Genomic DNA, 27911 nt, shown 5'->3' on the forward strand with positions numbered 1-27911 from the left:
CATTGCCATAGAGGACAGTCTTCCGATGGCTCTCACAGCATTGCCCGTTTTCTGGAAAATAGACACTGGCGTTGGGCTCAGGCCGTGTCCCTGGTTCCAGCTGAGCAGCTCAGGGAGAAAAGCCCAGCCCGGGAGAAGCAGCTGTCCCTGAGACGAGGGCCTCCCGAGTGCTGAGCTCCACCAGAGGAGTGAGCCCAACCTTGCTCTGCTCAGCACTATCAGCGTGTCAGAAGATGTTCGGAGAATGGAATGGGGCCTGGAACCGATGCGTGCGTTAATGTGACTAAACAAGGTCAACATGAGACAAAAACCCTTTTCATACTGTGCTTCAACTCCCATAAAAGGGATAGTTTATATAAAGCAACTGCGGGCTGAGACAGCTCCAAAGACTTATTGCGGACGGGGCGCAGTGGGGCTGTTTCTCATAAAACAATGCTAGTGATAGGGTTTTAATTGGGCAAGAGAACAGTTACTACAGATCCCACAGGTCCTGTTGGAAAGACAAAAAAAACCAAAAAGCCTTCTGTTGATCATAGGCAAGTAGCCTCTTCGGGCTTAACTTCGCTGGGCTTCAGTTTCCTTCTCTTTATAAGGAGGGGGTTGGACAAGATGATCTCCAAGGTCTCATCTAGGTCTCATCTAGTTCTGTTTATGATTCAGATACTTAGGAGATTTGGGGAAACACTCTGCTGGCCCCAGCACAAGTCTTCAGTGGAGTTCTGGAGGGGTGTTCCTCCCTGAGGTACATACACCCAGGCATCAAAAACCAGCATCCGAAGAAATGAAAAGCACAGCTCTTGGCTTTTCTGAGTTGGGGCGCCTTGGGTGAGGACAGAATCCCTACTGAAAAAGATGCCAGGACTTGAACATTTTCTTTGTATTGTGAAAATTCTACCCAGTACAGGATTTAGGTCAAGAAGTCCCCAACCACACCTTTAAGATTCTACCCCTTTCCTAAGGTCAATGGAATGAAAGACTAAGATAAGAAACTAAAGCATAACCAGTGCTTTCCAGCCCTGCACCTGAAGCATCTTCTGAAGAATCCAGATGCTGTGCATCCAGGGAGCAGATGTCACCACAGACTGGCTACTGAGAGAGGAAGGAAATAGCCTGTGCAAAGGCAACGGCTGGCACTTACCCACTGAACCTCAAACTGTGCTGGAAAAGCCATTTCCTCCTGAATTAACTTCACACGCTAAAGCATTTCAGGCAGGCCAGTATACTTCAGTTAAAAAATTATTTCAAAAGTAAAGAATTTCAGAGTACTAGGGAATCATACAGAAAATGTGTGTGTGTGTGTGTGGTTTAAGCAGAGACCTACTCCTGTAACCACAGTTACTTTCCTGTTACGTCACATCCCATCCTGGCTGTAGACTCCTTTCACGCACTCTCGACAGGCATTCCATCTCGCCCTGTCCTCTGGTCATCCACCCTCTCACATAACACTGTGCGGTGTGGTTATGCCCCTGGCCCTCTGGCCCACAGTGAAGCTAGATTACTCTAAAAGGAACCCAGGAGGCCCCAGGGGGAGGTGATGAAGAGAGAAGAAGGTGAGGGATGATGACCCACTGTATGCAGAAGGACTGTGGCCCTGCAGAGCATGCCCTGGCAGACAGACCACCTGGCAACTTGCACACTCTTCTGGGAGAAGCTGTTACTGGTGACATCATTGATCTGTTTGTTCTGCTAGCTGGAGTGTGGGGAGACCCAGCTCTTCCCAAGGGGAGCTTAACCTGACCTCAGGAATGGCTCAGAGGCGGTGTCAGCCACAGCAGCCCTCCCTACTGAGTCCACATTGGACTAGACTACTTCCTAACCAGCCCTTCTCAGCTCTCCATTGCCTTCATCCAACACAGACTAGCTTGCTCTAGGCTGGAATCTCTAAACTGAGACGGTTCATTCCTAACAAAGGACAGGTTAGTTCTCTAACCACTGATTATGCTGTGACCTTGTACAAGTCAGTTTCCCTCTCTGGGCCTTTATAGTTGGACGGGAAGATTCGAATCTCCCTACAGCTCTAGTCTTCTACAGAAAGACTATGATTCAGACATACAAATGGTAGCAGGGAATGCTCCCCTTGAATCCATGGGCTCTCTAATCCCAAAGAACCTGGGGCAGGACTGTCTTTATGTGTATGGTGTAGAAAAGTGAAGTCTTTCCTCTTCTATTAACAAAACGACTCACAGGAAGCTATGAGAACAAGGCAAATCAAACCATTACATTTCAGAGGAGGCAGCAAATAACAAACAAATAGACCACACACTGGGGGAAATTTTCCATCAGATGGAGCGATAGACCATATAATTTCTAAAACAGGGAGAAATGTAAGCACTCGATAAAGAAAATCTTAAAAATAACCTACACATCAGAAGTCAATCTTTGGAAGCTGATTCATGGAGAAAAAAAGTTGGTAGGGAAGTTATTATCAGAACTGGAAAAGAACAATGTATGTTCTAGCCTTCCAGTTTTATGCCTTTGAGCTAAAAATAGGTTGCTGCTTTGCTAACCAAGACTTTTGGAAATGTTTAAAACATCATCAAAGGAGGTTTCAATTCTTGAGAAGTCCCATCCTTGTTTTGAGGAAGCCTTTTTTCTTACTGGAGAGCAATTGCCTACACTGGGTTTCTGTGTTCTAGGCGGGCAGAGTCTGTCAATGGTTTTCCTAACACAGCACAGACTCCCTCCCCTGGGAAAGGCAGCAAGGATGACTAACCAGCCTGGTTTCCCAGGACTGAGGGATTACCCGCAATGAGAGTTTTTCAGGGATAAAGCTGAGACAGGCCCTGGAAAATCCAGGCAAGGTGATCACCCTACAGTCAGGTAGCCACCATGGGCCCTAACTATACACCGACAGCCCCAAGACTACAATTTCCCCTGAGAATGCATATTATCTAAATGTAATGGCCAGGAGTGCCGTATTCCCTGGTGGCTCAGTGGCAAAGAATCCTCCTGCAATGCAGGAGATGCAGGTTCAATCCTTGGGTCGGGAAGATCTCCTGGAGAAGAAAATGGCAACCCACTCCATGGAAAATCCCATGGACAGAGAAGCCTGGCAGGCTACAGTCCATGGGGTTGCAAAGAATTAGACAGGACTTAGTGACTAAACAACAACAAGGGCCAAGAGTACTCCATGCAATATTGAGTCAAAAGCCTTCTTCCCCAGGGCCCTTTGGTCCATAGTACTGAAGTCTTTGTGGTTCTCAGAGAACAAAGAGAGCTGCCCACAAGCCTCCAATTCATAGTCCTTTGCTTCCATTTTGCAATGCAGAAGCCCTGTGGTCCTGCTCAACTTGCCCACCCTCAATGCCACCACTCACCATGTCTTTTCAACATTCTTTTGATATAAATTAAAAAAATAAAACCAACCCTACTCTCTTTCAGAATAACTTCATTCTAAGATCAGTAATATGATTAGTCATCCACCTATTGCCTTGCTTGTTAGGATTTGTTCCCATGTCACTACCTTCCCCTTTTATGAAAACCACACCCAGATGATAACTAGGAACCATTTCTTATGCAGTTGTAGAGTCTGGGCCACGTGCCCCTCTCCCTCCATCACAGTGCACCCCTTTCCATCCCCCTCCACTGTACTCTGCCTCACCACACTGAGCCTCAGCTGCTCCAAGAGGGAACCCCTACTCCAGGGGTGCCAAGGTCTTGGTATCCAGAGCTGAAAATGTGGAAAACATTTTCCTAAGGAAGAAATGTAACACAACATGGTAAGAGGCAGCTGAACCAGCTTCAGGGACATTATGTGTTGAATGGGATTTGGTAGACTACTTTTCTATGCAATTTTATGAAGCCTAACCACTGTTTCTGTGGAAAAGCTATTTACAAATGCTGCTACCTATATTAAAATAGGAAGTTAATGTTCCTTCTTGGAATTCTTCATTTTCTTTCTCATTTTCAAAAAACCTTATGGCTAATCACACTATAAACAGCAAGAAAACACATAAGTGATTAAAATATCACCACAAATTATGGTTTCCTGACCCATCTGACCGAAAAATTCCATTTATTTCCTTTGGAATCTCCATATCTTTTCTCTGCGCCTATCCCTTGGGTTTAGGCTCTTTCTGGCTTTGGTTCACCAGCAGATGTGTGGATGCTCCCAGAAGCTTGACATGATAAGGCTGCCCTTTAACCCACAGCCTCGTCCAAGCAAAACCCAGTGAGATTTCCTGCTCTGAGAACGGCCCCACCCCTACACCAGTCACCCTATGCACCTCAGAAATACTGCTATTTCTTTGAGATCTACTGGCCACAGGATCATTCATAAAGCCAACCCTTGATTTTGTGGCTTCTCCCCCCATTTTTTTTTTTTTAAGAGCATGTGCTCCTCTGAGTTTACTGGACCCTACTGGCACCAGAAGGTGAGGTAAGCAGCACTGCATTCCCACTCACCAGATACTTGAGCGAAGTGAGGACATCACTCAACTTCAGGAGGGGATAACCAAGAACTGAATCCCACTGCAGGGGGTCTGCTGAGATGCGCAGGGGGCGGCGTCCCTCAGACCCTCACTCCCGAAGCCCCTGGCCCTCCTGCTTCTCTCAGCCTTTCAATGGCCTGTGGTTTGGGCATTCTGTGTGGCAAATCACCAGTGTCCCAGTTGCCCCTAGAATAGTGATTTCTTTTTCTCTGCCACAGAGGCAAGGTCTAAAGCCCTGGTCCCCTGAATGCCCAGCTAAAAGACTTCTCCTGTCAGGCCGGCATGACCAGGGTGAGGGCTGGCTCATAGCTCTGAGCTTTTTCCTCCGTCTGTGCTGTATTCCCCTCCTCTCTGTGTTTCACTCATGTTCCGCGGCCAACTTCAAACTCCTGCCCTTGGCAGCCTTTCCTGACAACCACATCCAAGTCTGGTGTGATTGGCTCCATCCTCTGTCCACACTCACATATATGGGTATGGAAAACTATACTGATCGTTTATAATTCTAGCTGTGTGTTATGTCCTTTTATGTCTATTTGCTTTACTATATACTCACTGAGTATAGAAACCATGCACCCTCCAGTAGCCCAGGAATTTTACACTACCAGCAGTGATAATAAAAATAAAATAGAGGATGATAAGTTCTCTATGGATTTGGATGATAATTTTCTCCATCTGCTAACAATCAGAAGCAATTTGTGTCATTAAATTGTGTGTCATTAAGACTGTGTAACTGGAGCTAGTCTCTGGGTTTGAATGCTGGCTTTCCCATGCTTACTAGCTGTGATCCTGGGTGACTTTCCTAAGTTTTCTCGGCCTTGTTTGACAATTGGGGATAACAGTAGTACCTGCCTCCCAGGATTAAAAGATAATTTGCATAGAAAGTGCTTTAAATGTTCCCTGACAGAGCCAGCTCTCTGTACATATTAGCTACTGATCTCATTTGTGAACACTTACTATGTGCTAGGTAATGTACTAGAGGTTAGATGATGATCATCTCATATAATCCTCAACGATGCTGTGATTTGGTACCACTATTATCCCCATGTTATAGATGAGTAAATGAAGGCACAGCAAGGTTAAGTAACTTGGTTAAGGATCTGCAGCTAGTAACGCACAACCCCCCATGTCTCTCATTGTAGATCACATGCCCACCTCCTTCATGGTGAAGAAATGTTAAAACCATCACACTGCCTATAACAAGATCACATTCTCCAGGGTTGCCAAATAGTCCTGCAAGTGACATTGCTCCTCCCTACCCACAAAGACATGAAATGTCAGTCTTGGTCCCAGACTATTTCAGAAATAAATGTAAACATTTTTATGGAGTGAGGTCAGGGCAAGTTGGGAATGAGGGTGGCTTGAATAAAGCAATTATGAGGGGCAAGAGACCAGTCCAAAGTGACCCCTGCCATTACCTGCCATTTCCTTCTTGCCATGTACTTCTTCATCCGGTCCTTGGAGAGTTTCTTGGCCTCCATGTTCTTGGTGTCTTTCATTAGCCATGGATGCTGAAGGCACTGGGTGCAGTTCAGGCGGTTTCTGATAGAGGCAGAGATCAGAGGATTTCTGAGCAGAAGGGGATCTCAGAGACTGCTGGTCAGACCAGAAACAGGAGGTCACCTGTCCCTAGAAACATGGGGCAGAGCCCATGACTGTCTGCTCCCAATCCATCCACTGTGATGAGAATCATGGTGATCCTAACCTTTTTCCTCTCTTGGTCTGGGTTACAATGACTAGACCCAGGATAGATTAGTGTTAAGCAGGCCTAAACATTGATGGGCAGCTGGAGTCTCATGACCTGCCCTTGGGGTCTAGAGAGGCTAAGTGCTGGAGGACAGACATGTCTTGGAATGACTGGCACCATATTCCAGGGTGGGGTCATTCTGCTGGTCACATGAGGGCTGGGAGCTGTGGATGCCGGATCCTTCTACCTGTTTGTCTGATGGAGGGAAGAGTGAAACCTTAAGTCCAAATCTTCGAGAATCAGTGAACTCTCAAGTCTTATGGTGTGGTGGAGCATCAGATTTTTGCCTATTAAAACTCAAAAGAGGTATGTCTTATGTTCAACCTATGAATTATGACAACCTTAGACCACTGAAATTCATTTAATTTTCTGAAAGCTCTGGGAATCTAGACATATTTCAGTCGCTTCGACTTAGCAGCAACTCGTGTCCAACTCTGTGTGACCCCATAGACGGCAGCCCACCAGGCTCCCCCGTCCCTGGGATTCTCCAGGCAAGAACACTGGAGTGGGTTGCCATTTCCTTCTCCAATGCATGAAAGTGAAAAGTGAAAGGGAAGTCGCTCAGTCGTGTCCAACTCTTAGCGACCTCATGGACTGCAGCCTACCAGGCTCCTCTGTCCATGGGTTTTTCCAGGCAAGAGTACTGGAGTGGGGTGCCATTGCCTTCTCCGATAGAAGGACTAGTAAAGTCCAAAGCACCAAGTGCTAACATAATGAGTAAAAGTAAATTTGCTAAATATAGAAAAATGTAGTGATCTTTATAAGTGGATAGGGATTATTTTAACTTTCATATATTCAAAATTTGTACAATTTATATATATTTATTTATAATAAAAAACATTTTTTAAAGTGCTGATAGATGGAGATTTCTGGTTGAAGACATGCTGAGTTTGAGTTTATGGGAATCTAGTGTCTTGATCTATATGAAATCAATTCTTGGGTGAGTCCATTTTACAAGCACAGAGGGGCCAGCACATTACTGAATAAATTCAAGGTCAGATGAGAAGGCAGGTGATATAAACAATACCTCATTTACCAAACCGCAGGTAAACGAAGCCTGGTTGACAGAAGCCATCCTTGGACCAGAGTCATTAGAAGGGAGGCTTCCATCTCCCTGGGGCACCTTGGAAGTGGGGATCCCTCACACCAGAAGGAAATCCAGGCCCCCCACAACATCCGGATCTTCCCTGGGTCAGGCCTACTTCTGATATAAAGACGGAGACAGCAAGATGCTAAGAGGACCTCACTGTCAAAGACCGTGGACTGTCCCCTCTGGTGAGGAGTTTGGCCCAGAGCTGGCTACAAAGGACCAAGAGGTGGCCGCATAACCAGAAAACCAGACAGAACCACTTAAGAGACCCCCTAACCTCATTCATTTAGGAACTCTACTCTCCTATCCCAAAAAGGATTTCTTCCAGAGTAGGCAAGTTGAGGGACAGCCTTGGAGGGGCGGGGGTGTGGAGTTGTGGGGGCGAGTTTCACCATCTTCTGTGGAAATGCCTAGAGCTGCTCCTATTGCCAAAAGCAACACCCCGTGTTTGAACCAGGCCTTGCGTCATCTGGACACCTGTTCACAGATGAGGAGTCCAGTAGCCAGTTGTCCCCACCTAACACTGCCACTGCTCCCTTCCCTGGGGCAGGACAGTCCTCCCTGCACACACAGAGCCCCACTCACCTTCCTGCTGTGAGGGAGCCACTTCCCTGCTCCACTGAATCCTGTCCAGCCACATGCAAGACCCCTCCTCTGCTCTAGCCTCCTCTACTGTTCCAAGCTTCTCTCACTGAAATACTGACAAGCACTTTGGACCTTAGGCTGTCTACATGCCTGAACACTCCAGCCTCCTGATGTCTGCAGATGTTTTATACAGTCATCCACTGACCACCTTGGCAGCTCTGTGCAGCCCTGTGAGGTGGGGCTGGGGAACCGCACAGGCTGCACTGTTAGTGGGACAGAGACGGAGCTGGGATAGCAGTCTCATTGACCAGTGGTGGAAGGCACCTGGCTGTACTCGGGCAGGCAGTTCCTACATATTATAGCTACTAAATAAGCATCAAGCCAGAACAGCTGGGAGTATGATCAGGCCCCACAAATAGGATCTCTTCCCTGAAATCCTAGAAGGTTTTAGCAGGACTGCTCTTGGCCACAGCTGTACATGGAAACTAAAAGGGGCTGTTATTCATACGCGAGCTGCCTCTTTCCCTCAACACTCAAAGGTTGCTTTTCAAGAGAGGTGTCTGTGCTTCTAAAGACAGGACAGTGTCCAGCCCCAGGGAGCAGGGGCCCAGGAAGACCCCTTTCTGGGCCCTCATGCACACCATGCCCATCCTCCTGTCCTGGGGTGCAAAAGAGCCCACCACAGAGAAAGGAAGTCACTGCCTCTGGACCCCAGTCCAGGGTGTGGGGAGCCTCAAAAGACTAAAAGCTCAACTCTTTACTTCATATCCTTCTTCAGCAAGTTGCTGATAAAATCCTTGGCATCATCGGAGATCTCGTCGAAGGCCTCGTCGTCAAAGTCCCAGGTGGCTGAGGTAACGTTGGCTAAGGTTTCGTTGTCATTGTCACCCATGAAGGGGGACAGTCCACTGACCCTGGGGGATAAGAGAGGAGAGCAGTGAGTGGGGGAGGCCGGTAGAGAGGGTGGTCCCCCAGGGGAGCGCTCACTGAGGTCAGAGGTGAGGGCACCGCCAGCACCCCCGCCTCTCCTCCCACCCGGGAAAGAAGAGGGCATGCTCTCAGCCTAACTCTGTACTTCTGGGATGCCCCCCACCTGTTGACATCCCCTGCCTGTGAAGCTGAGGTGGAAGGAGTTTTCTTCACTTTACCATTTCCACACAATACAGCAGGGCTTTCCTCCCTATCGTCTGTTCTCCCTGGATGCCCAGGCTAGAACGTGGCCCCACAGAACCTTCTCTAACATTCTGGAGGACGAGTCCCCTCCTCCCCGGGGCCCCTCCCCACACCCTGTAGTCACGTGACACAGCACTTGTCACCCTGCCCTGTCCCGCCCTCTCACCTTTCACCCTCAGCACCAAGATCAGGGCCAGCCCACGAAGGGCTCAGCAAGGGTTTCTCCAGGGACAGTGAACCTCAAGCCTGCAGTGTGAGTCTGGGGATCCAGCTACACTTGAGTTCAAAGCTCCTGAGGCATTTAGGCCAAACCAGAAAGCTTCCCTCCAAGGGACCAAGGCCGGTTCGTTTGCCGGATGACCTTGGACCCCGATTTCTGTGTGTCAGCTTCCTCCTCCATCAGATGGACAACCTGCTACTGAACTATGGAGTGGTCGCCACGCTGCCTCTCCCTGTTCTCTTTCTCCTGCGTCCTCATCATGACAGCAGATGTCTATCAAACACTGACTACGTGCCATGCACTGGGCAAAGAACTAAAGTAGATTCAGTCTTGACACCACTCTTTAACCCAGGTAACTCATCACTTCATTTAACAGATAAGGAAACTGCCACACCGAGTGGAGTTAAATAACGTGCCCAAGGTCTTGCAGTCAGTGAGCCCCTTTCTTAACTGCTACTTTGTACAATCATTTCTGGAAAGACGAAGTCAGCCACGGCCTAGAGCACTGGCAGGAGGCCTGGTCTGCAATAAAAAGCTTGGTCTGTGACCATAGCTATTACACAGCTCCTCTGTACATACTTCACCCCCATTGCCTCATCAATCTGTGCTCCCGGGAATGATTCATTTACCAATAGCTCAAGCCAAATAAAATTTGGAAGGTGAACTATCTCAAAGTCAAATGGAACAGACTTCTGGCTTACGAGCCTCACCTCTGGACACCTCATCTCCACCCCAACTCTCCAGCCTTCCACCTTGATCCAGGGCTAGCCTCACGGGCCTTAGAAGAGCCCCACTCTTGGTTTAATGCTCTGCTGCCATAATTTTGAAATTATTAATAATGTTGCACAAGCCACCCTACTTTTTAATGCTGCACTGGACCCCACAAATTATGTATCTAGTCCTGTCTGTCCCTCGAGATGTATTGTGCCATCAACCTTCACAGTTAAGGCTTCACTAACATCCCTTGCCCCAAATCCATCATCATAAACAATAATGCAAACCCTTCGGGAGCTGTTTTGCCATTCAAGAGGCCTCAGCTTGTGAAATACACCCGTCCCTGAATATTAAGTTTTGTAAAACAAAACCCATTGCATTTCTGCAAGGAAATCTTGCCATGGGAAGAAGAACCCTCCGGTGAAAATCTTCATTTAAAAAAATGGCTTTTCAGAGTGACTGATCTCACCCTAATCAACATATTTGTGCTTTTGAATAAGAAAGTTTTATAGATGGCATTAAAATGTCTTAAAGCAAGACAGTAATTTACATTTTGAGATGGCATGGAGACAATCACTCTTGATCACCTCACAGTGAGGCAAGGGTGGGAGTCTCTGCAGTTATGTAATACTCATTTCTCTTCTCTGGGCCTCTGAGTCCCTCCTTACACATCAAGGGCATTGGGCTAGAATTCCTAGGGGTTCCCAGCATTCCTGGCTCTCTGACCCTGGGGTGACTTTGACTAGTCCCATTAAGGTAGAGCCTGACTCTTGCCCCTCAGCTACGTGCTTCCTTCTGTCTTCCTTCCTTCTGCATTTTCCATTTGAGACAAAGGGGAAAGTCCTGCAGTGTGCCAAGAGATTTCGGGAAAGCCAACAACCCCACTGTGGAATGCTGAAAGGCCCCCTTCTGTAAACCTCCTTTCCTAATTAGGAACTGCAATCCTGCAAAAATAGGGCTTAATCTCTGTGTGATGTTCACAGTCGGGGACAGCCTCCTGGTCTCTGGCCTCTGGCAGTCCTCTTTCCTGGCAGCCCCTCCATCTGAGATCCCCCTGAGCCTTGGCTGCCTCCTCAACTGCCCCAGCTTCCCCAGAACTCCCCCTGATAAAGAGAATGTGTCTCTAAAATAAAACTTGCACAATATGCAGAGCATGATGACGAAGAGAGCATTGGAATTTTAGTAATCCTGTTTCTTGGTGGTGGGATTTTGCAGAATTTTTAAACCTTCTTTCTTGGACTTTTTTTTTTTAAGTGCTAGAATTTGCATAGGATCATATGTGGTTGGAGAAGGAAATGGCAATCCACTCCAGTACTCTTGCCTGGAAAATCCCATGGATGGAGGAGTGTGGTAGGCTACAGTCCATGGGGTCGCGAAGAGTCGGACATGACTGAGTGACTTCACTTCACTTCACTTCATATGTGGTTGGGTTGTTCAATCCAACCAACAAACATAATAACTTTATCATTAGAAGCTCACCTCTTTTCCTAGTCTTATTTAATTTTTAACTGAAGGAGACCAGAGTACACCACCCCAAAAGGTGGACTTTGGTACAAACATTGCATTGAGCTGAAGGCAATTAACTCTTTGTCCCACCTCTTTCTACCTAAAAGTAGAACACAAATGTCTCTTTGTTAAGGTGACATGAATTTCCATTTGGTCTGTTTGTCCATTTCTTCTCTTATCAGGAGGAGGAGAAAGACCCTCATCTGCATATCAGATCTTGCTAAACAGTCTCTATACATTTCCTCCTCACCTTGTCACAATTTAGCCCCTCCAGAAGCTCCAAACCCTTTTTCCTTTGTCCAGTCATTTCTATACAATTTATCACTCTTTGTTAAAGTAGTATATAAGCTCCAAATTTTAAATGCATCTTGAGTCAATTTCTTTATAAACACCATTATGAACATTTATTATATGTACATAATTAAATCTGTTTTCTTTTTGTTAATCTGTCTTTTGTCAGTTTGATTTCCAAGCCCCCAAGAACTGAATCTAAAAGGGTAAAGGAAAGTTTTTTCCTTCCCAACATAACCAATGAATTTGTTTGGTTTTCACAAAACTGTAATCAATGTGGGCAAGTTCTTGGATCCTCTACGTCTTCACTTGACATTGTCTTTCAAAAGTGTATACAGTCTTCATGTTCATTTTTAATGGCTAAATATTAGTCTTTGTGCTAATGAGTCAGCAAAGGATATGACTTCAGGGTGTTCTGATTTTTTAATTCTTAATCTCTTACTGCAGCCAAACTTCACCAGAGAATCTGATGCAGAGACCCATTCTGCTCTCAGGACAGAACGTCAGGCAAAAATGCCTCTTAACTACACTTTATCTATAATTTTTTTAAACAGCAGATGACCCTATTGTATGAACAGTCAGCAAAGGGGACCACATATCTGCCAGCAGAACTATTGAGTGCTTAGGAAGGGGTTAGTCTTTTCTCCCATTTTAGCCTTGGGATACTCATTCCTTGGTGCGCTGGGAAGATTTGAGAGAGCTGGGGGCACCCAGAGGAAGAGCTGGGCATTGTTTTGTGCAGTAGCCCACGAAACAGCAACCCAGGGTTTAGTCATGTTAACCACAGCCCAGGTCCCTGGGGAGCAAAACCTGCAGGTGTTTTCTGGACCTGGTGTGGCTATGGGGTGCCTGGAGGTCACAGGAGCTGGAGTCAGAGAGCATGTCTGGACTCAGGGACTAAGAGGGCAGAGGCAGCCCTGGGTGGAGCTCCTGGATCCCTGTGAAGAGCCCTGCATCCAAATCTGAGTCTGAGTAGGTACCCGATGCTTGGGCAGTGGGACTTCTCCCCATTCACAAGGATGTTGTCCCCAGAAGTCACACTCCAGATGGGATGGACCTGGCTCTCTGGACTATAGTGTGTGTGTGTGCTTAATTGCTCAGTCGTGTCCAACTCTTTTCGACCCCATGGACTGTAGCCCACCAGGCTCCTATGTCCATGGGATTTTCCCAGGCAAGAACAGAGGAGTGGGTTGCCATTTCCTTCTCCCGGAGATCTTCCCAACCCAGGGATCAAACTGGTGTCTCCTGTGTCTCCTGCATTGGCAGGTGGATTCTTTGCTGAGCCTTGGACCATGCTGCATGCTCACAAATTAGCTGGGAATGGGAAGTCTGCTGCTGAGCACAGCAGGAAGATGCTAGGGAGGAGAAAGCAGAGTGGAGGTGTGAGGGAGGGAAGGAGGAGAAGGAATTCTGGAGTAGGGGTGAGAACAGGACACAGAGATGAGTCTCCACAGGCAGCAGAGGAACACCAAGTCCTCAGGAAACTGGGGAAAGGAGACAGGAGAGGAAAGGAGGCTTTGAATGTCTTTAAGGTTGAAGTATGGCCAAGAGAGCCCAGCCCTCTCTCCTCCTGCCAGAAACCACACGGGGACTGCTAACAGCAGAAGTCTCAGCAGATTCATGAAATCTCTTCTCTCCCTTCAGAATCAGGGGTGAGAGGGTGGGGGCCCCACAACCCTGCCAGCTGCATCTCTGCCCTGCCTGGGGACCCTGGGCTGGCCGTGGGGCTGGGTCTCCTGTGCTGTAACAGGATCTGCCCTGATCTCTCCAAAGGTGTGAGGAGGAATTCCTTCAGCAAAGTCAGAACAACCTACCGGGCATGGCTGCTCACTTAGGAGGTGCTAGCCAAATATGTGCTGAGTGATACATCTCTTCTCACCCAGCCCCCAACTTTCCATCTCTCACTGGCCCCAGGAAGGAGATGGTGGGGTCCTCTGGAACTAACAAGGAAGGTAACCCTGATAAGGACTGCCAGACAGACAAACAAGCTCCATACAGAGGGACGGAGGTACAAGAGGGCTGCCTGAGAACCTTGCCTGGGCGGGGCGAGGTGGGGGGGTTCCACCAGCAGCTGCAGAATGCCACGTAGCAGGGCTGAGAGGAAGCCACCTGGCTGGCCGCTCCACCTTCTGTTCTCACACCACGTCCCCACGAAGAGCCCTAGTTCAGGAGGGAGACTCCCAGACCTCAGTCCCCACTGTGAGAGCCAGTGGAAAAGTCCCAGGGGGAAGAGAAGCCGGCTGGGGCAGGAGGCAGGAGCCAGGATATGGGGAGGTTGTGTAGGGCTGGCCTGTGTCATCTCCCCTGCTGCCTGCTTGCCTCCCTTCGACACGCACCTCTCCACCCTCCTTTCACCCCATCTAGATCCCTTTAGGCTGGTGCCCTGTTCATCACAATTATTTTCTCCCCATTTCAAAAAAATCCTTCCCCATTTCTAAGTCTCAGATTTAAAAGTAATCTAGCAAACCATGTCATGTGATATCCAAATTATTTCTTCAAAGAATTTTCATTATAAAATAAAGTGCTCTTGTGACCCAGTTCTAGTTCTAGATCCAACAGAAACGCATGAAGGCATTTACTAAAGCACACGCACCAGGATACTCACGATACTCTGAACTGGAATCTAGTCAAGCGCCCATTAGCATAGAATGGATGAGGAAACTGGAGGAGGTTCAGAGAGCGGCACACTACACAGCCTTGGGAAGGACCAGTTACAGCCTCACAGCAGGATACGAATGGGGCTCGCAAACAAGGTGGGGCAGAAGAAGCCAGATACGCCTTTCTGTGTGATTCCATTTATGCAGAGTTCAAGAACAGGCGGTCATGGTGTACGATGTTAGAATGGGGATCAGGCTACCCCTGATAGGGTGACTGGAGCCAGGCTACTGGGAGGGCTGCAAGCGGGCAGTTGCTGAGTCTGGGTATAGCTGTGTTCACTCAGCACATTCACTGAGCATCTAGTCACTGCTCTGGCCCTGACCTGCATGAAGACCAGTCTTCCTAATTTGCCCAGGATGGTCCTCACTTCAGCACTGAAAGCCCTGTGTCCTGGGAGAGCTGGCAGTGATGATAAACTGGGACAGCCGGCCACCCTCTAGGACTATGGAAGTGGGTGGCCCTGTGGGCTTCCGTGGGCCCCGTGAACTCAATGTCAAATGATGATCAACTCCCTGCCCCACCCCACTCCCAGGTTTGTCCTGAGGACCAAACTGATGATCCGGATCCTATGGCAGTGGGAAAACTGATGGAGACAGCAAGATGAGTCTCCTCGATGGCTGCAGGGGGACCCAGGGACTGAGCCAGGCCACACGTAGCTGACAAAAGGCTTTCTCAAGAGTCAGGTGTCTCTCCCAGGGAAAGACCCAGTGAGAGCACCATCCAGCCTGGTGCAGCCCTGGCTGCCTGGCTCTCTCTATTTACCAAGGGGCCAGAACCAGAGTCTGGTGTAGTTTTCTTTGCTCCTCAGCTCTCTTTCTCCTGGAGAGGCACTCCTGGCCACAGTTTCTCCTCTGCTGCCCTAGGGGGAGGCTGTGCTGTGGGGGTGACCCCGAGCAAAGAAGAACATGACTCTCTGGGGTCCAGAACCCGTGACACAGGTTCAATGGAGTGAAGCCGTCCTAACACGCCACCGGGAGAGTCAGACTCCTGAGCACATGTAAACGCCTCACTGCACCAAAAAATCACTCCACTTCTGCTAAAGCATTGGTAACTGTGGTTCCTAAACCTAGCTGTGCAACAGAATCACCTAAAGCCATTTCTTACAATGGGGTCCAAAGACCTGGGGATCTAAGAAAGTACCTGTAGAGGTCTCCTTCAGGTTTTCTATGAGAATGTTTAATTTGTCCTTTTGCTTTAATGACAGCAGTTTTTTTTTTTTTTTTCCAAAATGACTACATGCACAGCTGCAGTTTCAGGGAAACCAGCCCATAACTGTGCATTGCCGCAAAGCTCAGGTTTCCATTGAGGTTAATGCCTGCTTGCAGCCTGGGACTTCAGAGACTGAATCAGCCAGATTCCAGCAAGAGGGTGTGCTCTACGGTCTGTTGCTCAAAGTGTAGAGCTCAGACCAGCACCATCAGATACCTGTAGCCTGTCAGAAATGTGGGTTCTCGGGTCCCCGGAACTTCTGAATCGGAACCTGTGATCTAAGGAGAGGCCCGGGGGATTCACGCAGATTACCATCTGTGCAGACCTGGTCCGAATCCCTGGCCTCCTTGCTTTTGTGCAGCATTTGTAAATGAATGACTCCCTATTTTCCACCTAATTTCCCACTTCTAATTACTATACAGTAGCTTTCCATCGTCTGTTGGCCCCACTAAAGGCTCTGTCATCAAATCAGTCCATATACTGAACTCAGAGATGAGGCTGGCAGTGGTGTCCTGCTGCCATGAGGATGGGGTGCAGTCCCCTGAGGATGACACCCACAGGAGATGTGCACCTAGGCTCCCTCTCTGCTTCTCTACAGACCCACAAACACATGCGAAGGTAAATTACACAGCACCAGCCAAATCCCATGGATGGAGGAGCCTGGTGGGCTGCAGTCCATGGGGTCGCTAGGAGTCGGACTCGACTGAGCGACGTCACTTTCACTTTTCACTTTCGTGCATTGGAGAAGGAAATGGCAACCCACTCCAGTGTTCTTGCCTGGAGAATCCCAGGGACGGGGGAGCCTGCTGCGCTGCCGTCTCTGGGGTCGCACAGAGTCGGACACGACTGAAGCGACGCAGCAGCAGCAGCGGCGGCAGCCATATTCCTGTCCCCCTGACCAAAGGCCCCAGGCTGGCCAGCCTTAGGGATGAGGATGGACCCAGAATGGGGACCGTGTGCATGGAGCTAGACCCTCCCACAGAAGTGTGACACAGGCTGTGGACGTCACCAGGAGCACAGGAGCGAGGCAGGGCGGTGAGGAGAGGCTTGGGAGCCTGTGGCCCTCTTGACTCTGGGTGGGCTGCCCGTCAGGCCCTGCCCTGGTTCCTCCAACATCAGGGCAGCCTGGGGCCCTCCCTCGTGCGGCCCAGGACTCACAGGATGTAGCAGATGACCCCGATGCTCCACATGTCCGTGGCATAGCCAATGGGCTCATAGTTGATCACTTCGGGTGCGACGAACTCCGGGGTGCCAAAGAGGACCTTCAGAGACCCCGCATTCTCTGCAACCAGGATGGAGAGCGATCAATCACTGGAACATCCCTAAGCCAACCCGAGGTGAGTCGATGCCAGGAGGGACACAAGTCAGGCCGGCCTTCAGCAGCTCTCCCCTTGCAAAATGGCACAGAGACAACGGTCTCCTCACAGAACAAGTGCACAGACACACCAGTAAAACGGACAAACTGCACGCGCAGCTCAGATGTCTAGGGTGAGGTTGGGGGAGTGGGGAGAGACTGTGACAGCCCTGCCCCGGATGGAATGGCCTTCTGTGCGTCTGTCTCTCCCACGAGCTTCCCGATGCAGGGGTCGTGACTTGTGCTTGACAATAACCTCCACTGTGCACTCTGTCGTGAGTGCTCCGCTGCCTGCTTTATGAAGACTTTCCTATTTAATACTCTTGCCTAAGAAGGAGCATGACCCCCATTTCCTAAGGAGGAAAGGGAGGCCCAGGGACTGATTCCCCCACCCAGTTAATGGTGGTCAGGACCTAACCCAGTAGTCTGACTCCTGAGCCGCGCGCCCCTTCTCTCCTCCCAGGAGCTGCCGGGAGGTTAGTCAGGAAAAGCCATAACCCCTAGGTGGTGCCTCTGAGCCCTAAAGGACCATCACCCACCAAAATGATTCCAGGGCTGGGTACTAAGTCCCCGTCTGCCTTCGCCTGTCATGCCCTGCCTCCTGCAAGTGCAGGAACAGCAGAGATGCTTCAGAGGACCCTGGCCTAGACCCAGGGCCTGATTCCACTGCAGCTCGTGGTGGGACTTGCTGGGCAAAGTTACATGGACCTCAGCTTCCTGGTCTATTACTGAGGCTCACAAATCTGCCCTGCCTACCTCACAGGGTTGCTGTGAGAATCAAATGAAGGAAAGGATGTGAAAGTGCTCTGGAGACTAGACAGCAGGATGCACCGTCACCAGAATGTTCTGCTGATGAAGGCGCCAGAATGAAAATAATCATCATAATATAAACCAATAGCTGACCCTATAAGTACTCGGGCATCCCTGATAGCTCAGTTGGTAAAGAATCCGCCTGCAATGCAAGAGATCCCCATTTGATTCCTGGGTGGGGAAGATCCACTGGAGAAGGGATAGGCTACCCACTCCAGTATTCTTGGGCTTCCCTTGTGGCTCAGCTGGTAAAGAATCTGCCTGCAATGCAGGAGACCTGGGTTTGATCCCTGGGTTGGGAAGATCTGCTGGAGAAGGGAAAGGCTGCTACCCACTCCAGTATTCTTGCCTGGAGAATTGTATAGTCTGTACAATTGTACGGACTGTATAGTCCACGGGGTCACAAAAAGTCCGACACGACTTTCACTATACAGTGCTTACTATGCCCGAGGCACTGCTCTTATCATTCTAATGTATTAGCTCATTTGATTCCCTTAACAATTCTATGAGGTGGGTACCATTATTACCCCATTTTACAGATAATCTGAGATGTAAGTTCCCACAGCTAGCACGTGGGAGGGGCAGTCTCCACGGTCTCTGATCTCAGCTCCAATCTGGGGCATCCCCCTTAGCACCCACGGAATGGAGCACAAACAGCCACTGCCATGACGCGTTGGTGACAACAGGGGAGGCAGCTCAGCCTTACCCAACCTCCTGGCCAGACCGAAGTCGATGAGCTTGATCCTGGTGCCTGTCTTGTTGACACACATGATGTTCTCGGGCTTGAGGTCCAGGTGGACGATGCCCTGCTTGTGGATGTACTCCACCCCCTCTGAGATCTGCTTCATGTACTTGATGCACTCCCGCTCCGTCAGCTCAAAGTCCTCATCAATGATGCGCTCAAACAGCTCACCCCCGGACACGCTGTGGGGACAGAGCGGGCACTCAGACCATAGGAGCGGGGAAACTGGCCTAGGGCAGGCTAGGGGAGAGGTCAAGGGCAGGAATGCCCAGGGGTTGGGGGTGCTGGGCATGTTCTGCAGCTTTCTGAGTTCTAGGCCACTGCCTCATTATGTGGGTCTCAGTCTTCCATTGTGTTAGAAGGACACAGGCCTCCTGGTTTCCTGCTTAGGGGACCCTGCCTGTGCTTGCTAAGCCTTGGGGGGATTCAGGGAAACATCTACACTGGACAATTTCAGAGATGGTCATGAGCTGAGAGATCCACAACGCTCTCCTGAGCAGAAAGGGTAACTGCCAGGTAGCCTGTTTCCCCCAGATAACTGTAGATGTGAGGGACCATCCTGTTCTCCAGCCATGTCTTTCAGCCGTAAAGAACTGAAGCTTAAAATACTCATAGTCTCCATAAGCAGTGGCTTCACAAAGCCAGAAACAGAAAAATATCTCCAATAATAAGGAGCTTCAGCACATTTTCTAAAATTAATTGGCTGTAACTCATATTAATACTTGCAGTTGTGACCAATTTGCTTCCTCTGGCTAGGCCTATAGCATCAGTTTACTCCTCCATCCATAACTAACTTGTCTCATTGGCTCCCTGGCTCAGGCTGGAGAGTAGTACATCCTTCCTGCCTGGATAGACTTTGGATCCTGGCCATGGTGGTTCTGGGGCCTGCAGCGGGCACCTTTTGCTAAGGATTGGCCCGGAGGCTACAGCCAGCCAACATGTTTCCCTTCAGTGCAAATGCATGGGGCCTCTCTCCCAGCCCTCCAACCCACCTTCCTTGCTCAGAAAGTTTAAAGCTCTCCTTGGTAACTTATGTAGCATCCAGACACTAGTACGCTCTTTTCCACAATGGCCTATAGATCCATCAGCTGAACAAGGCTGAGTGGGCTTCTTTCTAGGCCTGTCCTCTTCCAAGGGTCTTCCCTCTTCTAAGGGAAGTCATCATAAAGAAGAGCAAGAGCCGAGCTTGAACCCTGACTTTGTGTGATAGTTGGCACGTTACTTAACCCTTCTGAGCCCCAGTTTCCTCACCTGTCCCTACACCATAATAGTTAGGAGTGAAGGGAACTTCGGTAAAACATGCCTGACATACAGTGGGTGCTCAGAACATGTTAATTATCATTTGGCAACCTTAAAGGGGTCAAATGGATCTTGTTTACTGGCCCTTGAGGGAGAGACAGACAAAGATGCACAATGGGGCCCATGGGACCACTGAAGCCTTTGCAGGCTTCCATCACCACAGGACAGACTTTCACTTCTGAACTGGTAAAGGTCGGTTTGTTCCAGTGGCCACTGGGGGGCGCTAGAACCAACACTTTAGAACCAACTGAAAAGGAGGTCCCTGCGCAGCCAGGAGGTGGCGCCTCTGTCCTCAAGCCCTTCATTTCTATTGCTCTCCACCCAGGCTCTAAATCAAACTCTAATTTCCCTTCATAAGTTCCTAGGTTTCGGGCTGTTCTTAACATCTCTGAGCCCGTTTCTATCTGCAAGGTGTTGGTAAAAATAGTGCCACCTCACAGGGTTTCTGTGAAGACTGAGTGAATTAATTCAGGTAAAGTGTTTAGAAAAGTGCCTGGCATATAGTAAGTGCTCAATAATATTAATTATTATTTTAAAACAACCAGTTGCAGAGGAGGCTATAGTTGAAATACAGACTCCCAAGCTTCTCTCCTGTAGATTCTGATTTAGAAAATCTTGTCAGGGTCTGTGATCTGTATTTTCAGTGAGTACCCCAGGTCATTCTTACCATCAGATAAGTTTGAGAAATACTGGTGTACTCAATTACCACCCCTGGGAGGCCAGCTGAAATTCACGTCCCCTGATAAACCACTCTCGATTTCATCATATGATCATTCCTTCTGTGGGTTCCCATAGTCTCATCTCTGAACTTTTTGCATCAAGTCTGCTTTGTTTTAATGTTGTTTGTGAAAATGTCTGGAAAAAGTCTGGTTCATCTCTAGACCCCTGTTTATACCTGGCAATATCTGGCACAGACAAGGTACCCCAAAATGTTTGGTTTTAAATATTCTGAAAAAGCAAGCAACCTTTTTTTTTTGTATTTTTTGTAGCGTCCTTGGGAATGTCTGTGGCAATGAGTGGTAGAAATCTGAGCCATGGAGATGGTTACTGCTGCACTTCTAGAGGTAGTCTATTCAACAAAGGTGCATACAGATTCACACCAATTCAAATCTATTTAATGTATTTTGAAAACTGTTCCTGTGGTTCATTTTCAAGGATGGTAGGGCTTACACAAATAGGATTATTGCTTCTGTATAGGTTTATCTTCCAAATGCTCAAGACTGTGGATGGAAAGAAGCTACCATCCACAGAAATGGGATAAAGCCACAGGCCAAGATTGGGCCAAGGAAATGTATACTTAATAGATAAATAGTGAGAGCGAGAGTGAATGAACTAATGAATACCCACCTTATCCCAAGGGACTGTATTTATCCCCCAACTGTAGATAATGGCCAGCCCTCGTTGGCAGCCAGAAGGATGCTACTCTATGGGGCTCCACACCCTGCCCCTGCCCTTGTGTCATGGCAGCCAGCTGCTTCTCCTTTGATCAGTTTTGCCAATGGTAGCACAAAGGTAAGACAGGCAATGGATGACTCAGCCTAAGCTGCATCTGCTTGGGTGCTCAGGGTCCTACCACCACTTGGAATGTCCCACAAGGACCATCCCTGACTCCCTGAAGAGGAGTCTGAAGGAACCCTTGTAACAGAGAAACACTGCTACAATGGTGGGGGCTTGTCCTGTAATCAAAGGTTAGAAAGGCTGAAGATACTTTAACTCTGCTTTCTCAGTGTATATGAGGCAACTGATCTGAAAGCTGGGACCTTGGAATACAGTTTCATTTTTCTGTATCACCAGGGATTGTCCTTCTCTTAATCTGTTTATCCATCAAACAAGGAGAAGAACAAATTGTACTGCTGAAAGCCAACCTTTTTCCTGTCAATGCCAGGTCTATTTAAGTTGGAAGGGAAGGACAGACGGAGTATCAATCTACTCCTTCAACTTTAGTCGAGCTCCTATCAAGGGGCAAGCTCCTTACTGCACGTGCAGGAGAATCATCTGGTGTCTGTGCATGGAAGACTCACTCCTGTCCATGGGGGAGGCGTGGGGCAGAGGGATGAAAGCCAGACCAGATGAAGCCTTCTTACGTTTTCTCCCAACATTTTCCATCCAGCTTGCCAAGTCCCAATTCCAAGCTAAGTATGGTATTCTGCCCACTGGTGCTGCTGCCCGGCCTCACCCAGGCTGGGCTGCCTCCTACCCCCTCCTGCACCTTCTCATGAACTTGCTCAAGGTTTGATTTCTAAAGATGAGACATTTCTTCACATGTCCCCACATGCCCACACTTCCTGGACCAAGCAACCTGCTGTACAATAAATGTGAACAGCAGCAGCCCACAGGGTTGTTGTGGGGGCATGACGACTGAGGCCATGCACTCGGGCTGAATCTTCCCTAGAAGTGTGGAGCGAAGTTTGAATTGGGGGTTGAAAACTGATTCCAACCGACAAATGAGGATTTTCTTTGAATCTGTGTGAAAGTTACACAGAACTGCAGAATTTAAAAAGGGAGTCTCATCAAATACTGCTCTTCAGTGGAAGGATTTCATAATTACAGAATCATGGCTCAACAGTCATAGAAGCTGCCCCCGGGCTTCCTGAAAAGTAGAATTTCCACACATTCGGTTGTGTGTTAAAATGCTCACAAAATAATTTTAAGTGGAGAAAAGACTGGGATATAGAAAAAGTCAATGCATCATACTCCTAAGAATAACTCTCAGTTATAAAGCCTCTGCCTGACACATGTTATTCTATCTAAGCCCCACTTTATTCACGGGGTGGTTTACAGCCTCCTTTTACAGATAATAAAACTAACAACTGGCACACTTGGGTAACTTTTTCAAGGTCATGCAACAAGAGGCGGAGCAGGGATTGGAGTGAGGTTGCTCAGACTCAAGTCTGTCTCTTCACCGTGACTACCCTCCCCGAGGAGCACAGACCGAAAGGAAACACACCAAAAGGCTCAAGAAGTGCAGGGAGTCACCCCTCAAACTGGGGCTGCCTCGCTGGCCTCGGCTTTCCTAGGAAAGGACACTGAGATGTTAACAGGGTCCTCTCCAAAGGACTGAGATCCCTGAGTCTCGGCATGAGCAATTCAAGGATGCTGGAGGCAATTTCAGAATATTGCCAAAGCTTTCAAATGCACATCTCCTTTGTTCCACACTCCCACACTTCATGGGATTTATCCTACAGATGTAAAGCAGGCATGAGGGTAAAGATGTATGTACAAGGTTACAAACACTGCCTTTTTGTAAAGCCAAAGCCTGGAAAACATCCAAGCCCCTATCAAAAGAAGACAAATAAACTGTGGTCTATGTACATGATGAGATCCCAGGGAGAAGGCAGAATGAGGAACCACTGGCTGCTGGTATGGGCCTCTCCAAGGCACGCTGTTGAATGCAAAGAAACCAAGTATAGAATATTGAGTGCAGTTTCTCTTTGGGTTAAGGGGTGAGAAATATGAAAATATATGTGAATTATATCTATAAGTGGGCTTCCCTTGTAGCTCAGTTGGTAAAGAATCCATCTACAATGCAGGAGACCCGGGTTCGATTCCTGGGTTGGGAAGATCCCCTGGAGAAGGAAATGGCAACCCACTCCAGTATTCTTGCCTGGACAATCTCATGGACTGTAGTCTGCCAGGCTCCCCTGTCCATGGAATCACAAGAGTCGGACACGACTTAGCAACTAAACCATCACCACCAAACCACCACCACCATATCTATAAATGATAAATGATTGAATTTCAATAAAGAAACTTTGGAAGGACACAGAACTAACAAAATTCATTACCAGGGTGATGAGGGGTAGATGGGGGACAGGTGTGGGAATGAGACTTTTATTGTATAGTTTCTTATATTTTTTGATATGATTGTATCATATACTTTTAAAATTCAGATTATAAAAAGGAGAGGAAATGCTTAAAAAATACACACTGTGGAGGAGGCCTGGCTTACCGACTCTAGTATGCGCATTTGTGTGTGTGTTTGTGTGTATGTGTCTGTCATGTGTATGTGTGTGTGTGTGTGTGCACACGCAGACCAGCAGCTCAGAGGGAAGAAAGAGAAGGTTGGGACTTGAAGAAACAACAGAATCCAGGGAAGCCTTGGCTGAATGTCATCTGATCATCTCCCTGCCTCTGTACAAGCCAGCTCAGAAAGCACTGCTCTTGGGTGAGTGAGAGGTGAAGAGAGAGCAAACGAGCGTGGGCCAGGGGCACGCGGGACAGAGCAGAGGGCAGGGGAAGGCTGGGCCCCCTTCTCCCTCACAGGCTCTATCCCCCACTTCTGCTCTAAAGCCACCTTAGGTCAGAATGCCCCGAATGAAACCAAGGAGGCACAGGGGCTGCCCTGGCCTTTCACAGGGAGGTGAGGGGCAAAGGGGTCCTCAAGGACCCAACAGTGTGTTCTGGAGCCGAGCAGAGGGCAGGGGAGGGCAGTGGGCCGGGAGCAGCACCGTGCACAGTGGGCTGTTCTGAGTGGTCAGCACCTGGCCAGACGGGCTGCAGAGTGTCGTGCACGTCCCAGTGCTGCCTGGAGTGCTCTCCATCTTGGGGGGCGGGGTAGGGTGGGGGGGCAGTAGGGGAGGAACAGGAGGGCCTCCCGGACCCACTGTACCAGGGCCACCCCTCGCCGGACCACTCACATCTCCAGGACCATGACGATGTTGGCCTTCTCTTCGAAGGCGTCCACACACTGGACCAGCTTGGGGTGGTGCAGGCAGTTCATGATGCTGATCTCCTGCCGGATGTTCTCTTTCTCCTTGGCCGAATACGCCTTGAAGAATTTCCCTGCCCAGATTTTTCCAGTTTTCTTTTCTACAAGTCGAAAGACCTGTCCAAATTTCCCACTGTGAATGAAAGAAGAGAGAAATTTAGCCCAGCTGTCCACCAAATGGGGATGGTCAAGCAGTGGCCTGGTGGACACATGTGGCCCCTGCCCCTCTTTTTATAAATAAAGTTTTCCTGGAACACAGCCACGCCCATTTGTGCCCACATTGTCTGTGGCTGCCTTTGGGTTTCAGGAGCAGAACAGGAGCTGCAGTGCCGAATTGGCCCACAAACCCTAAAATATTCATTATCTGGCCCTTTACAGAAAAAGCTGGCCAGTCCCTGCTCTAGATCAATGGAGCACATTGCTAAGGCTGACAAATCTGCTCTCCGTCACTGGTCAATGTCAGCCCGTGTCTGGCCCCACATTCTTACCCAAACTCTGTCTAGTCCTGCTGTTCTATTAGTAAATACTTTCTTTTTTTGGCCGCACCATGGTATGTGGGATCTTAGCTCTCCATCCAGGGATTGAACCCATGCCCCTTGCAGTGGAAGCGCAGACTCTTAACCACTGGACTGCCAGGGAAGTCCTTGCTGTTCTTTTAGGACTGTCATTTCCTTGGGCTGAGGCCTCAGTCTTGGCAACAGACTTTTTTTCCTTTCCCCCCAGAGGGATCCATGACATCAGGCTGAGGAAGTCCTCCCCAAATACAGAGAATTTCTGGGCAACTGCCTTCCCTCCACACACTATTCAGCACCAGGGTCGTGGAGACAGCCTAGCAAGGCCCTGCTTCCCTCTGCGGTGATGGGTGGTGGCTCTTCTGACCTCACTCCTGCCACAGCACAGGGTCCTTGTTCGGGACTCTTATGAGGTTGATGGCACTCCTTTACTTGCCAGAAACCCTCCAGAAATAAAAGCTGAGCCCCATTGTTTTTTCTTCCACCTTCCATCCTCCTCCAAGGACAGATGGTCAGAGGGAGGCAGGAGGCCCTGGATGCTGCTGCTGCTGGCGGGGACAGCCTGGCTGTGCCCAGGCCTCAGTGCTGGGGTCTGAGTCCATTGGTGTCCCCACAACCCAGGGAAGAGCCTGGGCAAAGACTGTGGACCAAGCTCGCAGTGTAAGGGGTGATGATGGGAGCTGTGTATCCAGCAGGCATATTCTGCTGCAGCACTAAAGCTAGACCGGTTGAATGGGAGCACAGATCCAAGGGAAGGGATCTTAAAGACAGGCCAAGCCAGCCCAGCTGCCCTCTTATGTCCTGGGGGAGGGATGGGGGTGGGGGCGCAGAGAAGGAAGGACCTGCTCAAGCTTGTGGAGTTGAGCCCCGGGCACAGCAGCTCCTAAGAGAGCCCTGGACTGGTGATGCTTTTGTGGGTACTCGCAGGTCAAGTCTTCCCGGAACCTCAGTCTGGGGAGTTGGCAGAACCCAGGGAAGGACGGGAAGAGGAGGCATGGAATTTAACCTCAGGGCCAGCGCCACCCTCACTCTGGGGTCCAGAAGGGGGCCCACTCCACTTCCCACTCCACTTACGATCCTAGTCTCTCTTCGATGTCGTAGAAGTCGGACACTTTCTGCTCGGTATTGACCGTGACAGTCCGGTAGTCGACCTCAGGCTCCTTCTCATCTGCAGGGTTGGGGCGGGGTGAGTGTGAGCCATCAGATCCCTCCTCACCCCCATCCACCCCTTGAGTCTACCCAAGGACAGGGCCCAGCACTCACCATCATCTGACACCTCCACTTCGTCCTTCGGCTCTGGGGGCAGAGAGGATACAGGTGATTAATACTGAAGGCCCCGTGAGCTAAGCAAGCTGGGGGCCCTGTCTGGCTTCAGCCTTCCCAAGCACGAGACTATAAGCCCAGAGCTCTGGGCATCGCCATGGGATCAGAGGCTTCACACTGCAACAGGGCCACGTATTCACTGACAGGCCCTGGCCTCCTCACCCCACCCAGCCCCTCCTCCATCCCCACCTCTCTATCCTCAAGGTCTCCTAGACATGTCCATCTTCACATTTTTCTAGTTTCTAGAACCTACAGACAACCCGGATAGTCCCTTTCTGCTGCTGCTGCTGCTGCTAAGTCACTTCAGTTGTGTCCAACTCTATGCGACCCCAGAGATGGCAGCCCACCAGGCTCCCCCGTCCCTGGGATTCTCCAGGCAAGAACACTGGAGTGCCATTTCCTTCTCCAGTGCATGAAGGTGAAAAATGAAAGTGAAGTCGCTCAGTTGTGTCTGACTCTGAGCGACCCCACGGATTGCAGCCTACCAGGCTCCTCCATCCATGGGATTTTCCAGGCAAGAGTGCTGGAGTGGGGTGCCAATGCCTTCTCCTCTTATAGTTTCTACTAGTATCAAATCCATTTATCCATTTACTGAGCTTTTTCTGGAATTCTAGCCATGTACCAGATATCTTGCCAGTGATTGTGGGTATACAAAACAAAATACAGATGGTGTGATCTCTCCATCATGGTGTGATTTCTTGGAGCTTATAATTTAGTTGGAGAGGCAAATATACATATACTTGAAATACCCATTATGAGTGTTATATGGGGAAGCACATGGTATTGCCACACAAACCAAGTAGACAATGGAGGAAAGTGACCCAAGTGGGATAAGTACAAAGTCAGAGCAATTAATCTGGGAAGAAGGAGCCACTGAGCTGTGTCTTAGAGGAAATAATGGAATACAGTGAGAAGGGTGATGTTATGCAGGAAACCAGCAAGGAGGGATGTGAGCAGCCCATGCTGGCTGTTCACACAGCTGTGTCAGGGTGGGAGGAGGGACATGAGTGTCCAGAGGAACACACCCAGTCCCGAGGTCCTGGTTTTCCTTTGCTTTAGCATAATTTGCTGGGCTGGAGGAAGCACAAACTGGAATCAAGATTGCCGGAAGAAATAACAATAACCTCAGATATGCAGATGACACCACCCTTATGGCAGAAAGTGAAGAGCTAAAGAGCCTCTTGATGAAAGTGAAAGAGGAGAGTGAAAAAGTTGGCTTAAAGCTCAACATTCAGAAAACTAAGATCATGACATCCGGTCCCCATGGCAAATAGATGGGGAAACAGTGGCTGACTTTATTTTTCTGGGCTCCAAAACCACTGCAGATGGTGATTGCAGCCATGAAATTAAAAGACACTTGGACTTAAAAACTCCTTGAAAGGAAAGTTATGATGAACCTAGACAGCATATTAAAAAGCAGAGATATTACTTTGCCAACAAAGGTCCATCTAGTCAAGGCTATGGTTTTTCCAGTAGTCATGTATGGATGTGAGAGTTGGACTATAAAGAAAGCTGAGCACCGAAGAATTGATGCTGTCAAGTG

At 49.0% G+C, this 27911-nt stretch overlaps 1 protein-coding gene across 1 annotated transcript in view; it reads right to left on the reverse strand.

Annotated features, from left to right (window-relative positions):
- Positions 1 to 27911, reverse strand: part of MYLK (myosin light chain kinase) — a 201150-nt gene that overhangs the window by 6335 nt on the left and 166904 nt on the right. The window contains exons 25-32 of the mRNA XM_010834271.1: positions 26309 to 26341; positions 26120 to 26213; positions 24463 to 24666; positions 18491 to 18708; positions 16779 to 16902; positions 8611 to 8763; positions 5846 to 5969; positions 1 to 51 (exon numbers count right to left, since the gene is read on the reverse strand). Of these exons, the coding sequence (XP_010832573.1) occupies positions 1 to 51; positions 5846 to 5969; positions 8611 to 8763; positions 16779 to 16902; positions 18491 to 18708; positions 24463 to 24666; positions 26120 to 26213; positions 26309 to 26341 (1001 nt within the window). The remainder of the gene's footprint in view (positions 52 to 5845; positions 5970 to 8610; positions 8764 to 16778; positions 16903 to 18490; positions 18709 to 24462; positions 24667 to 26119; positions 26214 to 26308; positions 26342 to 27911) is intronic.

The sequence above is a fragment of the Bison bison genome, unplaced genomic scaffold (assembly GCF_000754665.1).
Source record: "Bison bison bison isolate TAMUID 2011002044 unplaced genomic scaffold, Bison_UMD1.0 scf7180017864032, whole genome shotgun sequence".
Taxonomy (NCBI): Eukaryota; Metazoa; Chordata; class Mammalia; order Artiodactyla; family Bovidae; genus Bison; species Bison bison.